The sequence below is a fragment of the Pristiophorus japonicus genome, chromosome 11 (assembly GCF_044704955.1).
Source record: "Pristiophorus japonicus isolate sPriJap1 chromosome 11, sPriJap1.hap1, whole genome shotgun sequence".
NCBI lineage: Eukaryota > Metazoa > Chordata > Chondrichthyes > Pristiophoridae > Pristiophorus > Pristiophorus japonicus.
This window is the reverse complement of record NC_091987.1, coordinates 116,108,018-116,125,816: the sequence shown is the minus strand read 5'-3', so window position 1 is coordinate 116,125,816 and position 17,799 is coordinate 116,108,018. Positions and strand designations below refer to the sequence as shown.

Below are 17,799 nucleotides of genomic sequence, written 5' to 3'. Positions count from 1 at the left end.
TTACCGCCCACTGCCGCCGACATTCCTCCTCGAATTGCGCCCAGTGCCAGTTTCTATTTGGGCTGGAGCGGGCAGGAGGGGAGAACCGCCAGGAACTGACGCTGACGTCAGCGGGCGGCCAAGTGACGTAAGTGGAGTCCCGTCCGCCGAGATGCCAGATTGGTGAGAGTGTGAGTCGGCGCCAGAACAGGGCTGGACCGCTGCGAGGAGGTTGGTCTACCCCGACGGTAGATATGAAGAGCTGAAAAAAAAAGGTTAGTAAACAATTTTAACATTTTTTTCTTTACAGCAACTTACCTTGATGGGGTCCCCTGAAGATCTTCCGATGTTCTTTTTTGCTGCTTTGTATTTGCAGCTCTTCGACCCTCCGTGGGCCCGACTCCATCCTCGGCGGCACTTGGGCGGCAAATGCCTTAGCTGCCGAAATTGGGAGCTCCCGCCCACTGCCGCCCACTCCCGCCCTCTTTTGCCGCCAGCCGCCCTTTCAAGGACCTTTTTGCCAAAAACCGTCAGGTATCTCGGCAGCCATCGGCGGTCCTTTAGGCGGCATTTGCCCTTCAATTTCGACCCGAAAGTTTTCAATGTTCAAATGTTTCAAAAATGTAACAATGTTTTATAAATCCTTTTGTTCAACTTAACTATTCTTGTGCAGTGTCTTATTTTTAGAATAAGAGGGATAATAGACAACATGGTGGGATAGAGTAGGCAGGCAAAGGTGAAATGTAACTTTCAATGTTCAAGCAAAGCATTGATTTATGAGCTGCTGATGTAAGAGTTTTGCAATGGCAAAAGCCCTACGAGGCCTCCCCCGTCATAGTGGTGAGGGTGGTGACATGGGTTTATCGCCAGGCTCCTCATCCTCTTACTCCTCCTCCTCCTTTCTCTCCTGAGGTGGTCCTGCAATCCCTATTGGCAAATCCTGTCCCCTCATGTTGGCTAAGTTGTGTAGCATGCAGCGCACCACAAGGAACTCAGATCTGCTGAGCGGAGTATTGCAGCAGCCTCCAGAGTGGTCCAGGCATCAGAAGCGCTGCTTGAGCACTCCAATTGTCTGTTTGACGATGTTGCATGTGGCTATATGACTGTCATTATAGCAATGGTCGGCTTGAGTCTGAGGGTTCTAGAGGGGAGCCAGGTGGCAAGGCTGCAATCTTTGTCCCTCAGCATCAAGCTTTGGCCTTATGGCTGAAGCTCAAACAGGTCAGACACCATGCTCTCACACAATATGAAAGAGCATGGATTGCTCCCTGGATATTGGACATTGACTGCCATGATGCGCTGCGTATGGTCGTTCTGTACGTTCAGGGAGTGGAATCCCTTTCGGCTCAGGTAAATCTCTGGCTCCTGTAAAGGTGCTCGTAGGGCGATATGCATACAGTCAAGGGCACCCTGAACCTTGAGGAAGCCAGCAATTCATGCAAAACCTACAGCTCTCTCATTCTGTGCCTCCCTGGTCATTGGGAAGTTTATAAAGTCCATCCTACGTGGCTACAGTGCAGTAGTGAACTGGCAAATGCAGCGATGTGTAGTGTGCTGAGAGATGCAGCATATGTCCCCTGCTGATGCCTGAAAGGAGCCAGAGGCATAGAAGGCAAGTGCCGCAGTCACCTTCACCTTGATGGGCAGTACAGTGCAGTCCTGTTGCTGGTGGTGGTGGGTTAAAGGTCTGCTTTTATGAGCTGGCATATCTCTGTGACCACCTCTTTAGAAACCAGTCTTCTAATGCACTGTGCAGGTATAAGTGTCTCTCCCTGAAAGCTCATTGTGGGTAAGGTCTCCTCTCCATAAGTCTGCAAGCTCTTTGATTACGCTCATAATGCTCTTGAATAAACCATCTTCCAGCTCTATTCTGCATAGAAAAAGTAGCCAGCATTATTGGCAGAGATATTATAGGCCTCATTCTTTTGAATTTCCTTAAATGTCCTCAAATGTCATCAAATGTCCTCAAATATCCTCCAATGTGCTCAAATAGCCGCAAATAGCCTTTAAAACGAACTATGAACTCACATAAGAACATAAGAACATAAGAATTAGGAACAGTAGGAGGCCATCTAGCCCCTCGAGCCTGCTCCGCCATTTAAAAAGATCATGGCTGATCTGGCCGTGGACTCAGCTCCACTTACCCGCCCGCTCCCCATAACCCTTAATTCCCTTATTGGTTAAAAATCTATCTATCTGTGGCTTGAATACATTCAATGAGCTAGCCTCAACTGCTTCCTTGGTCAGAGAATTCCACAGATTCACAACCCTCGGAGAAGAAATTCCGTCTCAACTCGGTTTTAAATTGGCTCCCCCGTATTTTGAGGCTGTGCCCCCTAGTTCTAGTCTCCCCGACCAGTGGAAACAACCTCTCCGCCTCTATCTTGTCTATCCCTTTCATTATTTTAAATGTTTCTATAAGATCACCCCTCATCCTTCTGGACTCCAACGAATAAAGACCCAGTCTACTCAATCTATCATCATAAGGTAACCCCCTCATCTCCGGAATCAGCCTAGTGAATCGTCTCTGTACCCCTTTCAAAGCTAGTATATCTTTCCTTAAGTAAGGTGACCAAAACTGCTCGCATTACGCAGTACTCCACATAAAGCTCATTGTGTAAAACGCAACCTTCTCTCAAAATGCTTTTAAGCATTGAACTTCTGCTGCATTTTTCAAAATGGTGTTGTTGCCACTGGGTGCATTGTGGGTCTGAGCAGGTAAGACTTCAGTTTTCACGGCAGTTTTTTAGGCCGGAGGTAATTTTTGGGTGTTGCACAACGATTGACATCATAAAAATGGTGAAAAATTATTATATCCGCTGAGAAACATTCATGCTCCTACAGTCCCCATCTAAAAAAAACACCACTTACCTGAATTCTGAACTTTCCTGAGCTGCGTCCAGCAATCCATTAAGGGCCACTTGTTTGGCTACTTACCACACGGTATAAGCAGTCGGGACTAGTGCAGCATGGGAGCCGTGCCTTTTATCTTTAAACTTGCCACGGGATCCTATGTATGTTCCAGAAACTCAACCTATGTACAGTAATGAGATCAATCTGTTTCTCCCTCTTACTCTCTCTCTATGCCCATCACATATTTTCTCTTGTGGTCATCAACTGTATCTCCCAATCTCCAAATATTACCATTATCAACATTAGTGCATTAACAGTGCATTTTCAGGACATCCTTTAGTCTGTTATGTTAATCCAGATGCTAAGCCATTTTATTTTAAATAAACCTCTAGAATAAAGGACAAAGGAATGTCATACAAACAGGCTAAGCGTTTGTCCACTAATGCCTTTCTGATTCTTTCCCTTTATGTTAATGTTCCTTCCCTCTATTTCACCCTCTATTCTGTTTGGCTCCCACTATGGAAGCATAGTTGTTATGTTATTGAATTAGTAATACAGAGGCCAGAATGAGTGATCTGTAGCCATGAGCTCAAATCCCACCATGGCAGCTGGGGAATTTAAATTCAGTTAATTAAATTAATCTGGAATTTAAAAAAAGGCTAATATTGGTAATGGTGACCATGTAATTTACTGGATTATTGTAAAAATCCATCTGGTTCACTAATGCCCTTTCAGGAAGGTAATCTGCTGTCCTTACCCTTACACTGTCTTAAGTGATAGACATCAGCTAAGGCTTAATCTAGAATGGAGTAGGAGATTAGAGACTAGAGGGGGCTACATTGCCCCGTGCCCCGTTTAAAGGCAGTAACGTCCCGGGACCAGGACATTTATCGCCCGGCCCGAAGGTTCTGCGCCCCCCCGGCGTGAAATTCGGCCCTTCCACCCCTAACGGAGGTGGAGCACTATCGGAGGCACTCTGCATCCGTGGAAGATTGGTCCCGGGGCAGTGGAGTGGCACTGAGTCCAGCGGCCCGCTGGCAATGTCAACGCTACACGTTTGCTCCCAAAGATGGGCAGTGAAATCGATAAACAATTGGGGTCTTCTACAAACCCCCCGTTGGGCAGGTAAAGGAAAATGTCAGCATCTAGGTGTGATGAGATGAGATGGGTTTGTACTAATAATAATATTGTAACAGTCAGCTTCTTTAATCCACTCAATATTAACTGGGAAAATGGGTAGGCGGTGATAGAATCTGAATTAATAAATGCAACATAACATAAGGTAAATATATCATGGACCCTATTAGTAGAAACTCACATCTAGAAAGGGTTCTTGTAAGCCATCAGGATAGCATCTTCATTTTAGACATAATGGAACTTTTGGAGTTGAGTGACCATAATAGATTTCGGAGCAGTCAATGACTGACTACAAGGTTGGGATTTCTACATGCGCTTGCGCCAAGTCTTGAAGTTGTGGCCTGTTTCAAAGGCGGAATGACGACGAATGCTGCCAGTTCACTGTCATCCCAACCGCAAATTCTGGGCCATACTATACAAACCCCACAGAGAAAAGAGGGGCTGAAGAACTTTGCAATGATTTCAAACCATATTAAAATGCATTAAAAAAGGTATTTAGGGAGCAAGGAAAAAAGGCACTAGAAAAAAAGATAGCAAAGAATATTAACCGAAATAAGACTTTTTTCAGGATCATAATTGTAAGAGAGTGCTGAGGGAGAAATGTAAGCTTAAAAGATAAATATAGTGGATTAATTGAAGATGGAGAAAATAGTTGAATTACTTAATGTTTATTTTCTAAGACATGTTAATCAGCGTTGAAAATATGTTTGCTATCCAATTACTACGGTACAACTAATGTCATACATTACATTGAAATTAGTGAGGAGGAGGTATTTGATAAATTAAAAAGACACAAAATCCCTTGGGCTAGTTGGCATACATGCTAGGAATGTGAAGGATTGTTCTAGCAAAGAGCCGGCAAAGACATGATGGAGCACATGGCCTCCTTCTTTACTGTAAGCTAAAGAAAATTAAAATTTATTACTGACAAAGGTAAAATATTGTATATTGGAAGATGAACAACATAGGTGTACAATGAAGGGAACAGAATTACCACAGGGAGGGTTTCAGAGGGAGCCAGGAATAATAATAGACTCATTACTTTCAATGTCAAGATAATGTGAAGAAAAAAATTAAAATACTAAAAGTACATTGGGCTATATAGCCAGAATAGTGGATTGTAAAAATGCAGAGGTTATGTTGAGGCTTTGAGGCTGCACTGGTCTGAGCTCGCTTGGAATATTGGGCTAGAATTTGCACAGGGGCTTTCAAATCGCCTTACATCCTTTTTTTTCATTCACTGGATGTAGGCATCGCCGGCAAGGCCAGCAATTATTGCCCATCTGTAATTGCCCTCAAGAAGGTGGTGGGCCGTCTTATATAACTGAGTGGCTTGCTGGACCATTTCAGAGGGCAGGTAATGGTCAACCACATTGCTGTGGGTCTGGAGCCACATGTAGGCCAGACCAGGCAAAGACGGCAGATTTCCTTCGGTAAAGATGGGGGTTGTAGTTTCATGGTCACCATTACTGACACTAACTTTTTAATTCCAGATTTATTTAATTGAATTTAAATTTCCCAGATTTAAACTCGAATCTCTGAATTATTAGTACAGGCCTCTGGATTATTAGTCCAGTAACATAACCACTATGCTACCGTACACGATAATGGCCTTTCAGAACAGGATTATAAAAGGCAAACTTGACATCCAACTTTGGTGGAAGATCAGCAGAAACATTGGAGAAACATCTTAAATATTTATATATTCAACCTGATCTTTCCCCCTTTTGCTTCTTGACTATTTCCCTTCATTCAACCTCTGAGTTTCCCTATTCCGTTGTCTCTCTCATTCTAGATGCACAAGTAGTAGAAACTAGCTGCGATGTAATAATACAAACTGTAAGAATATATTGTTTGAAATGTTTGCCTATAATGCGGTTGAACTGTAAGATTTTGGTCAATGTACTGAGTGAGAGCTCTGCTCTGCTCTATATGCCTAGAAACATAGAAAATAGGTGCAGGAGCAGGCCATTCAGCCCTTCGAGCCTGCACCACCATTCATTATGATCATGGCTGATCATTCGACCTCAGTACCCCACCCCAGCCTTCTCTCCATACCCCTTGATCTCTTTAGTCGTAAGGGCCACATCTAACTTCCTTTTGAATATCAATAACGAACTGGCCTCAACAACTTTCTGTGGTAGAGAATTCCACAGGTTCACAACTCTCTGGGTGAAGAAGTTTCTCCTCATCTCGGTCCGAAATGGCTTACTCCTTATTCTTAGACTGTGACCCCTGGTTCTGGACTTCCTCAGCATTTGGAACATTCTTCCTGCATCTAACCTGCCCAATCCAGTCAGAATTGTATATGTTTCCCTAAAAGAGTCATTACATTGTGTTGTGTTATTTTTGCTCAGCTGTAATAAATATCTTTCATTTTACTTACTGTGTTCAACCCTCCATACCAAGCTAAGAAATATGACCAAGATGGTCCAGCTGTGTTCTGAGAGGGAGGAACTCGGGGATCTGAGTTCAAGTATCAGTGACTTAAATGTATTTCAAATTAATGTAAAGAGAGATTTTCACTTCTCCATTTTAATGGCCTTTCAGAACAAGACTATAAAATGAAAGCTCAACTTGATTCCCAATTTACGTAGGTTCTGTTAGTGCAACTTGTGTGCATTGGGAATGGGGATGAAATGGAATTAATTTCACTTTTATCCATTAAGAAACATTATAAATTGCTAAGTCATTTCTAACTAAGAAAATGTCTCTATGGACACCAGAAAGCAGAGCTAAAGCTCCATACGAATCCTACCACATGAGTAATTCTACACAAAGTACAAACTAACACCATATTTCAATGCACTCCAACAGCTTCTGCACATTACCTCAATCTATTTTTGAAAACTAAAGTATAAAATGTTTTGAAGCAAGAGAAATGTTACATTGAATCATAGAATGGTTACAGCACAGAAGGAGGCCACTTGGCCCATCGAGCCCATGCCAGCCCTCTGCAAGAGCACTTTAGCTAGTCCCACTCCCCACCCTTTCCCCATAGCTCTGCATTTTTTTTCCTTCAGGTACTTATCCAATTCCCTTTTGAAAGCCATGATTGAATCTGCCTCCACCACCTTTTCAGGCAGTGCATTCCAGATCCTAACCACTCGCTGCGTCAAAAAAGTTTTTCCTCATGTCGCCTTTGGTTCTTTTGCCAATCATCTTGAATCTGTGTCCTCTGGTTCTCGACCCTTCCTCCAATGGGAACAGTTTGTCTCGATCTACTCTGTCTAGACCCCTCATGATTTTGAATATCTCTATCAAATCTCCTCTCAACCGTCTCTGCTCTAAGGAGAACAACTCCAGCTTCTCCAGTCTATCCACATAACTGAAGTGGCTCATCCCTAGAATCATTCTCGTAAATCTTTTCTGCACCCTTTCTAAGGCCTTCACATCCTTCCTAAAGTGCGGTGCCCAGAATTTGACACAGTACTCCAGGTGAGGTCATACCAGCATTTTATAAAGGTTCATCAGAAAGTCTTGCTTTTGTACTCTATACCTCCATTTATGAAGCCTCATATCCCGTATGCTTTTTTAAATCGCTTTCTCAACCTGTCCTGCCATCTTCAACGATTTGTGCACCTATACCCACAGGTCTCTCTGTTCATGCACCCCCTTTAGGATTGTACCCTTTAGTTTATATTGCTTCTCCTCATTCTTCCTACCAAAATGTCCCACGTCGCACTTTTCTGCGCTAAATTTCATCTGCGTGTCCGCCCATTTCACCAGCCTGTCTATGTCTTCTTTAAGTCTATCACTATCCTTCGCACTGTTCATTATACTTCCAAGTTTTATATCATCGACAAATTTTGTAATTGTACCTAGTACTCCCAAGTCCAAGTCATTAATATATATCAAGAAAAATAGTGGTCCTAGTACAGACCCCTGGGAACACCACTGTATACCTTCCTCCAGTCCAAAAAAACAACCGTTCTCCACTACTCTCGGTTTCCTGCCACTTAACCAATTCCGTATCCAAGCTGCCACTGCTCCTTTTATTCCGTGGGCGGCAGCTGTGCTGTGAAGCCTATTATGTGGCACTTTATCAAATGCCTTTTGGAAGTCCAAATACACCGTGTCAACCGCATTGCCCTCATCAACCCTCTCTATTACCTCATCAAAAAACTCGATCAAGTTAGTTAAACATGAATTGCCTTTAACAAATCTGTGCTAGCTTTCCTTAATGAATCCACTCTTGTCCAAGTGACTGTTAATTTTGTCCCAGATTATCATTTCTCAAAGCTTCCCCACTACCAAGGTTAAACTAACTGGCCTATAGTTGCTGAGTTTATCCTTACACCCTTGTTTGAACAAGGGTGTAACTCTTTTGCAATTCTCCAGTCCTCTGGAATCACCCCCATATTGAAGGAGGATTGGAAGATTATGGCCCGTACCTCCGTAATTTCCTTCTTAACCTCCCTCGGCATCTGAGGATGTATCCCATCTGGTCCTGGAGACTTATCAGGGCCGAAATTGCCCTCTGGCCAGTTTGGGGTGGATAATTTGAAATAAATGATGACTTACCACCAGTATTGATGGAGCGGTGATTGGAGGGACCTTCGGCCCTTCTATCTTTAAAAATGAACGTGTCATGTTGATGCGTAGCAACGTCCCTCCCCTTCACTTAAAGCGGAGTGACTTTGCATGGCCTCACAAGGCCTCCTTGGCGCCCACTGGGCCACCAGGGAAGGGTTTGGCTGGGTGCGCCGACATCATCAGCATCGTGCTGACATGCTCAGTGCAGCGCTAAATAACACCCGTCTGCCTTCCACCCTGCTCCCGACTCTCTTCTGCCCCTCTGCCACCTGCAACACCGTCCCGTTCATTTTTGAAGATAAAAGGGCCATAGGTCCCTCCAATCACCACTCCATCAAGAGGGGGTGCCGGGCTGTCTGTTGGTGGCCTGGCCAAACCAGTGGCCGCCATTGGCAGGCCGACTGCAGAGTCGGCCAACAATCAAAACAAAATGGTAGCCACGGTGGTGCGCCCTCCCCTTTAAGGGTGGACACACCATCCAGCCACTGGCTGCTTCCTGCCTGGCAGCCGATAAAGGATGGTGCCCGGCCAACAACGGGTCAGAGTGCCGGGCGGGGTGGAAACATGGGACGCGCGGAACCCGTTTCCGCTGCCCCCGGCCTGGGGGCAATTCCGGATGGGTCGCACCGTCCACCTGCCCCCAGTCAGAAAGGCCTTCCCATCCCAGTAACGGGCCTTAATCAACTTTAAGCACAGCCAGCCTTTCTAGTACCTCCTCTATCAATTTGTATCTCATCCAGTATCTCCACTACCTCCTCTTTCACTACGAGTTTGTCAGCATCTTCTTCCTTGGTAAAGACAGATGCAAAGTACTCATTTAGTACCTCAGCTATGCTCTCTGCCGCCAAGTACAGATCTTTTTGGTCCCTAATCGGCCACCCCACCTCTTACTATCCATTTATTATTTGTGTCTATCGAAGACTTTTGGATTCCCTTTTATGTTAGCTGCCAATCTATTCTCATACTCTCTTTGCCACTCTTATTTTCTTTTTCACTTCCCTTCTGACCTTTCTGTATTCAGCCTGGTTCTCACTTGTATTCTCAACCCGTTATACACGCTCTTTTTCTGCTTCATCTTTCTCTCTATCTCTTTTGTCATTCACAGAGCTCTGGCTTTAGTTATCCTACCTTTTCCCCTTGTGGGAATGTACATTTGAAATTCTGGGGCCAATTCCATCATTCTTGATGGCAATAATTTGCCACCTGTAGCGTAAAACATAGCGTGCTGGCCTTAAAAAACACTGTAGTTATTTTGGAAGTCATGTTCACAGCAGCACTGGGATGCAGCACTCAGACACTTTGGGGAGGAGGTGATTACTGCGCACTTTGGACTGCTGTGTGTGTTTTTAAGTGCACTTAAGGAGCGGGAAGTGTGAGCTACATTGCTGTGGTATTCCACCGATACGATGAAAAGTATTTAAAGGCATTTGAGCCTTCTTTCTTTATGATTTGAATTTTCTTTTTAAAGGAAATGATTTTCAGGAGAATGTAGCGTTGGTATGCCATCGCCAAGCCATGCTCCCTTTGAGCATAGCTTCTTGCTGGGATCACTGGCTCACTGAATTTACCCGATCCTCACAGCTTTCTAATTGGTGATGGGGGGGGTGTTAACTATTTGAGATTGTGAAGTAGTCAACTAGATACACCTTTCCAAACACATCTAATAATCAGTTGTAAGAAGAAAATTCAAAATAAATGGAATCAAAAGTGAAGAAATCGCTTGTGGAAAAACAAATTGCATGGATTTGCTATGGGCTGGAAATTCGGTTCCAGCCATTTTGACGCGTTATTCCTGGCAGGGCGGTAAGTATAGCGCTTTCTAAAAGTTTGCGCCTCCTACCGGGAAATTTGTTTGAAACACAGCAAGAAGGAAAGGGGGCACTAAATCAGGCGTTTCACACCAGTGCTTGGGCACTCCAACCAAAAACCTCAGCGCTGAAATGCACATCCTCCGGGCCCAGCCGATTCTTTAAGGCACGGCACCATAAGTATATGTATGCGCAGTTCCAGCTGTGCACTCTGAGCAGTGCGGAAAAATGGATGAGCACAAAGGTCGCCAGCGTGCACGCCGTTTCTCAGCCACGGCCGCTGAGGTATTGATAGAGGCTGTCGACACAATGTCGGAAGAAGTTCAACAACCTCACGAGGTTCGTCAGGGTGAGTACCGTGATGTGAACCTCACTGTCTCTCACAATGTAAAGTCCTTGCAGTACCTGCCCCTTGTCTATGTGTACCAGCCCATGGTGTGGGTTGGTGAAGCCACATAAAAAGTGGAGGCTCAGTTCACCAGCCATGCCCTGCGCATGCAAGTGTCGCGCACCTTCTTGTTCCTTACTCAGTCTCACCCCTCCTCGCACTACCATTTGACTCTTGATATGTGTTTGCAAAATGTCAGTCTGACCCGGAATCCTAGGTGGCTCTCACTTCATCCCACCATTCCCACACGCATTGTGCACAGCCACACAGATTCTAATGGACATCTAAACATTTCCAGACAGTAGGAGCTATTCTACTGTGGAAGGCACATGTGCCACACGGTGAGCTGCACACTCACTCACACCTCCTTTTACTTATTGCAGGCGAAATTGGCTCGTAATCGTCGAGAGCAGCAGCGCAACGGAGGTGGGGAGCCTGATCTATAGGACCTGACTCAGGAGGTGCGGTGGCAGTGACGGTATGTGAATAGCATTTGCGACCTATGTGAGTTCCGTGACCCTTGATATGACATGGCCTACCCCCTTTACATATAAATGTCCAATGCCACCTTCCTCTTATCTCCTTGCCCCCTCCCCTGCTGCTAACCTCACATCTGTTGCTTTGTGCTTACAGGTGATGAGCCTGCCCCTGATCCTTCTACATCAGCCGACGGGAGAGATGATGAGAGAGGGGACGACAGTTTGGTCACTGTCCATCGCTCCCACGCTCCATCGTTCCCACCGAGTGGTGACATCACATCGGTCAAGGACCCTGAATTCCTGCTGACAGACAGGTAGACATGGACCTGGACTTGGAGGCTATGTCCAGGGAATCCATGCAAATGCACCGCGAACTCATGGGTGCATTGGAGACGGTCCCGCACAGCATGGATGCACTTGCTCTGAGGTTGAGGGAAGCTGCCTCAAGCATTGCCCGCACCTCTCGGGCGTCCACCGAGCCCATCCTTGCACGCTTAGAGGGAGATCGACTCAACGAGCGGCAGTGGGCGATGGTGCGTGCCATGCTTGACATGGCAGCCGCTATCGCATCACAGGCCCAAGCCACTTTAGGACTTGGTGATGTGATGCCGTCAGTGATTGCTGGCATGAACTCGCAGACTGCTGCGTTTCAGACTCAGTGTGCTCGGAGTCAGTCGCAGTGTGATGCCATGCACACACTGACTGCTGTCATCCTCGCTGTGTTCCCCACAGTCCAATGGGGAACAGACGGTGCCGAAGCAGGCCGGCAGAGTGTGCTCACGCATATTCCTCCGGATGCTGATGCTCTGCCCCGGGTGAGTGGCAGTGGGTTACTGGAAATGTAAGATGCTGTACTTCCTCAAGATGACAGCATTCCGGCTCCCACCACTGCCACTCTGCCTTTGCACCTGCCGAGCCATCCCAGACTGCTGTGCCAATGCTGAGGCGGTGGAGTACGCAGCCGGGCCTTCCAGGCCCAGAGCTGGTCCAGGGAGTCCTGCCAGGCTGTCTGTACTGTCTGCCCCACACACACAACACTTAAGCAGCCTTGCTGCAGGCATTGAGGCCACATTGAGGAAGAGCACTAAACGTAGGAGGGGTTAAAGGTAAGGGGTGGCAAATGTCAGAGGAAATCTGAGTGAAGACTTTGGCCACCATGGACAGCTGTCCTCATCGTGTAAATAATGGCTCTAAATATGTCGTTGCATTGTTTAATGCAACCTATTGTTGAGAGTGTGTGCGCCTAATTTGACACATGGATGCTGTTCTGGGATGACTAGTGGAAGGGACATTTGTCCAGACATTGTGTTTGCTGGTCTTTCAATGGGACATTATGTTTTGATTTGTAACTTGCTGGGGAGGGGCTTGGGTTGTGGTGTTTGAGGCGGCTACGTTGGTGGCATCAATAAAATTTTACTTTGACCCTTTTGTATTGGCGTCTTATGCATGTTTGTGGGCTTTAACAGAGATGTGCCATTGTCGGTCAGTATTAGCTGCATCCCTCAACTTCCTCCATTTAAGAGAACTGATGCATTATGAACCACTGATGTGTGGTTCTTGCACCAGCAGCATTGCCACGCTGCCTCCACCATGGTTGCTCCTCCTCCTTCTCCTGAGGTGGGACTGCAATCCCCACTGGCAATGCCTGGCCCTTCATGATACCACAATGAATAGTGATACCTATTGAGGGGAGTAATGAAGGCTGCCTTCAGAGCGGTCCAGGCATCAGAAACGATGCTTGAGCAACCCTATTGTCTGCTCGATGATGTTGCAGGTGGCCGCATGGCTGTCATGCGCTTGTGTGGTGGGGATGCGGAGGGGGGTCATTAGCCAGGTGGCTAGGCCGTATCCTTTGCCCCCGAGCAGCCAGCTGCACTGCTCCCATGGTGGCCGAAACAATCCTGACACAGTGCTCTCATGCAGGATGAAAGCATCATGGGTGCTCCCTGGATAGCGGCTATTCACTACGAGGATGCGCTGCGTCTGGTCGCACGCCAGCTGCATGTTTTGGGAGTAGTATCCCTTTTCGTTTCTGAATACCTCTGCGTTGTCAAATGGTGCTCACAAGGCCATGTCAATGGTTCCTTGAATCCTGAGGAAGCCCGCAATCCTGCCAAATCCACATGCCCGCTCATTCTGGCTCTCCCTGCTCATTGGGAACGTTATGAAGTCCACTCTATGGGTGTGGAGAGCCTTTGTGATGTGGTGAATGCAACAATGTGCAGCATATTGAGAGATGCTGCATATGTCCTCTGATGTAGCCTGGAAGGAGCCGGAGGCATAGGAGGCCAGCACCAGTGACCTTTAATGCAATTGGCAGTGCAATACTGGTGCTGATATGAGGCTGCAGGTCTGCCAGTCAGAGATGGCATATCTCTCATCACTTTCAGAAGCGAGCTGAAGGCATGAGCAGTGCTGTCTGGAAACTCATGAGGGGTAAGGCCTCCTGTCCAGATGTCTGCGGCCCTCCTTATTTGTGGCCCTACATGGTCAACTGCCCTTCCATCTTTATGCCGCCTAACTAGAGCATGGAAGTAGGCAATGCTGGCGAACTAGTAATGCCCCCATTAAATTATATCACTCGAGTTGTAAGTACCCTGTAATGGCAGATCAATCTTTTGACTTAAAGTCAGAGGTTCACACAGCGTGCTCTGTAAAAACATTGCGCTCAATGTGACCTCCAATTTATGTTCCTCCTCCTGCTCTTTAAATAGGCTGCGGATAGCATCAACAGAAGGTGGAAACCGCCTGGTTTCTTGGGTGTGATTAGGGGTGGATGCTAAATGAGGCGGCTGCGTCTAAATTTGAGACCAGAGTGTTAGCAGATCATTGCATAATGATATGACTGAAAGTACACAGCGAGGCAGTAGCAATTTGCACCGCCGCAAAAGCAGCACCAAATTTCCCAGCGGGGCGCTGCAAGCTGTATGCCTGGGCAGTAAGCAATTCCAGTCACATTACCGCCCCTCCAGGGTGCTAACAGAGGCGCTACACAACTGAATTTCCAGCCCAAAGTTCTCTGTGGGTTGTTTCGATAAGGTGCAATGGTACTGTACAGAGCTAATCTTAATATTTTAGGTTTGGATTTTTAAATAGTTATCGTGAAAATGCTTAAGTCCACTTGAGGTAAGAAAGAAAAAAAGGAAAGGCAATATTGGGCTGGATTTTCACTACGTTGCTGCCTCTGTTCGTGCCCCGGAGGTGCGGTAATGCAGGCGGCAATGGTTTCCGAGCGGCAGGCCAGCTCCCAGCATCCCGCCGGAAAATTTGTTGCCGGTTTTGCGGGGCGCAGAGCAGCACCGCCCGGGAGCATCGAGCCGGCGTGCAATGCCCCTGGTTTCGACTGCGCTTTGAAATTTGTTGTGCGCTAAAACTATAGCGGCCCGTAGTACGACGTGGTGGGACTGCCTGGAAAACCAGGTGATCAGAGCTGTCCCAGCGGCGGTGAGTGAGGGAATTGGTGAATGAGGTAAGTTTGTTTAGTTTAGTTTTATTTTTGCGCTGTAGCTTATTGTGGGGTGTTTAAGGTATCGGGAATGCATGTTGTGTTTTCAGGTGCAATTTTTTTTTGCCACAGAAGCCTCTCTTAGGGCACTCTGAGGCCAGCTCTTTAGCAACGGATTTTCAGTTGCTCAGCCGGCTGTGTGGCCTAAAGTAGGTGTGCAACGTCTCCCTTTGTGCTCCGGGGCCCAGCTGATGTATTTTGCTGACTGAGGTGCAAACTGTTCTCGGGTGCAAACTTTACCGGCCTGCCGCCATTACCACCTGAAATTAGCAAAACCGAAAATCCAGCCCCATTGGACTTATTTATGAGGGAATTCTGCAATTTAGCGCTGCCCGCACAGACCGTCACACACTGGTAGCACATTACAGGAAATGAGGTGGGAGGCCAACATGCCTAATTCTTGGTCCACACAATTCACTGCCCGTTCCACACAAAACTCTAAACCAGGAATGCTAAGTCATAAAAGTTACCCTCTAGTGCCTTATTACATCCCTCAAAAATGTCTCAGAAGTGTGTCACATACAATGAAAGGCAGTGGCTGTTTGAAGGTTAAAGGTAGAAGAATAGTATCTTTTGGCTGTGATGTATTTATTCCAAAGGTGAAATGCCCAGGCAGGGATGTTCATCCCATTTTAAAGCAGCTTCATTTACCTTATTTTGTCTTCGCTGTCTTCTTCTCAAGCGCAAAAACTCTTTGTGCTGGCGGGACACGAAGTTTACAGCAGCATACTCCAACAAGGCAGAAAACACGAAGAGCAGACACACTGCCATCCAAATATCAATAGCTTTGACGTATGACACCTAGATGAAACATAATAATGCTTTAGAAAAAGGTAATGTTACCAATTAAACTGACAATTTTTTTCTTAACTCGATCTACCAATCCCAATTCTATATTTTGACATCGTCATGTTCAATTGGGGGTGCATGGGATCAAATTTGTTATGTGCCTTGAAATGAAAATAAGAGCAGCCAGCAATTGATGTCGTTAAATATTTATAACTAGCAGAGACCCCGAAAACATTTGTGGTCAAATTAGTATCTTTATTGCAACAATACTTCTTTAGACTGTTATCATCTTCTTTGTCTATAGAATCAATGCTGATATCCTCCCTCCCTCTCCCTTTGTCACTCACACTCTCTCTCTCTCTCTCTCTCGCTCTCTCTCTCTCCCCCACTCTCCCCTTCCCTTTCTTTCACTCTCTCCCTCTCCCTCTCCCAACACCCCCAGACTCCCTCCCCTACCCACTCTCTCCCTCCCTTTCTCCCCCTTACTCATTCTCTCCCTCCCTTTCTCTCCCTCTGATCCTCTCTCCCCCTCCCTTCCCCCTCACTCCCTCCTCCCCTTGTTCTATCTCCCACCCTCTCCCTCCCGCTCTTCCCCTTCCTTCCCTCTCCCTCTTTCTCTCGCTCACTCGCCGCTCCCACCACATGCTCCTCTCGGCTCTGCTCCATTGGCCCCGCCACATCCACTGCCGCCTCCTCATTGGAGCAGATCCAGCCTCATCAAATTTGTAAAATTCACGCCATCGCTCCCTGCCTGGATTGATTGCGAGGCTGGGCAGGCCCTGATCACCCATTGGTCGGTGCAACTGTCACTCAAAGCGGACCAAGTGCTCCTAGACCCCGGCTCCGCCCTCACCCCACCCCAGGACAGACAAACACTGATTATTATTATAGACTAGCAGAGACCCACAAAACGTTTGCGGTCAAATTAGTATCGTTATTGTAACAGTTCTTGTTTGGACTGTTATCATCATCATCGTCGATAGAATCAACGCTGATATCCTCCCTCCCTCTCACCCTCTCTCCCCTGCTCTCCCTCACTCTCTCCCTCCCCCTCCATCCTCCCTCCTTCTCTCCCTCCACACCCCTTCCCTCTCTCCTTCTCCCTCCACCTCCCACCTTGCCTCTCCCTCCCCGCCCTTTCTCCCCCTACCTCATTCTCTCCCGCTCTCCCTTCCCACCTCCCTCACTTTTACTCCCTCCCTCTTCCTCTATCTCTCCCCCTCCCATCCTCCCTCGACCTCCTCCCCTCGTTTTACCTCCCACTCTCTCTCTCTCTCTCTCTCTCAACCTCCCTCCATCTCCCTCTCTCTCACCCGCCGCTCCCACCACGTGCTCCTCTCGGCTCTGCAGCAACGCCCGAAGAGGCCTCGCCCTCCCCCCCGTGCCCATTGGCACCTCCTCATTGGATCAGATCCAGCCTCAATCAAACTTATAAAATTCATGCCATCGCTCCCCGCCCTGATTGGTTGTGAGGCCAGGTGGACCGTGATCGTCCATTGGTCAGTGCAACTGACACTCAGACCAGATCACGTGCTCTCAGCCCCAGGCCCCGCCCTCGCCCCCCCCCCACCACCCCAGGACAAACAAAAATTGATTATTATTATTATAGACTAGCAGAGATCCGCAAAACATTTGCGGTCAAATTAGTATCGTTATTGCAACAGTGCTTGTTATCACCTTCGTCTATAGAACCAATGCTGATATCCTCCTTCCCTCCCTCTCTCGCTCCCCTCTTTCTCCCTCTCCCTCCTGCTCTCCCTCTCTCTCTCTCCCCTTCTCTCCCTCCCACTCCCTCCCTCTATCTCCTTTCCCCCTCCCTCTATCTCCTTTCCCCCTCCCTATTTCCCTCCCCTCGCTCTCCCTCCACCCCTCCCTCCCTCTCTCCCTCTTACCCCGTCCTCTCCCACCTTTCTGCTCCCTCCTCCCTTCCTCTCCTTCCCCACCCACCCCCTCCCACCATCTCTCTCCCTCACACCCCCTCTTTTCCTCCATTTCCCACTCTCTCTTTTCCTCCAACCCTCTCTCCCCCATCCTCCCAACCTCCCTCCCCCTCCCCTCCCAACCTCCTTCCACCTCCCCTCCCAACCTCCTTCCAGCTCTCCTTCTCCCTCCACCTCTCACCTTCCCGCCCCACTCCCTCCCACCCTCTATCCCGGCTGCCCTCTCTCCCCCACCTCCCTTTCTCCCCCACCTCCCTTTCTCCCCCACCTCCCTTTCTCCCCTACCTCATTCTCTCCCACCTCATTCTCTCCCCATCCCCTTCCATTTCTCCCCCTACCTCATTCTCTCCCCCTCCCCTTCCCCTTCCATTTCTCCCCCTACCTC

General features: G+C 47.5%; 1 protein-coding gene across 2 annotated transcripts in view; it reads right to left on the bottom strand.

Moving 5' to 3' along the window:
• The window catches only part of glra2 (glycine receptor, alpha 2), a 536,786-nt gene that overhangs the window by 48,353 nt on the left and 470,634 nt on the right, over positions 1–17,799 (bottom strand). For both annotated transcript variants that reach the window (XM_070893913.1, XM_070893914.1), the window contains exon 8: positions 15,337–15,486. In XM_070893913.1, coding sequence (XP_070750014.1) covers positions 15,337–15,486 — 150 coding nt within the window. The remainder of the gene's footprint in view (positions 1–15,336; positions 15,487–17,799) is intronic.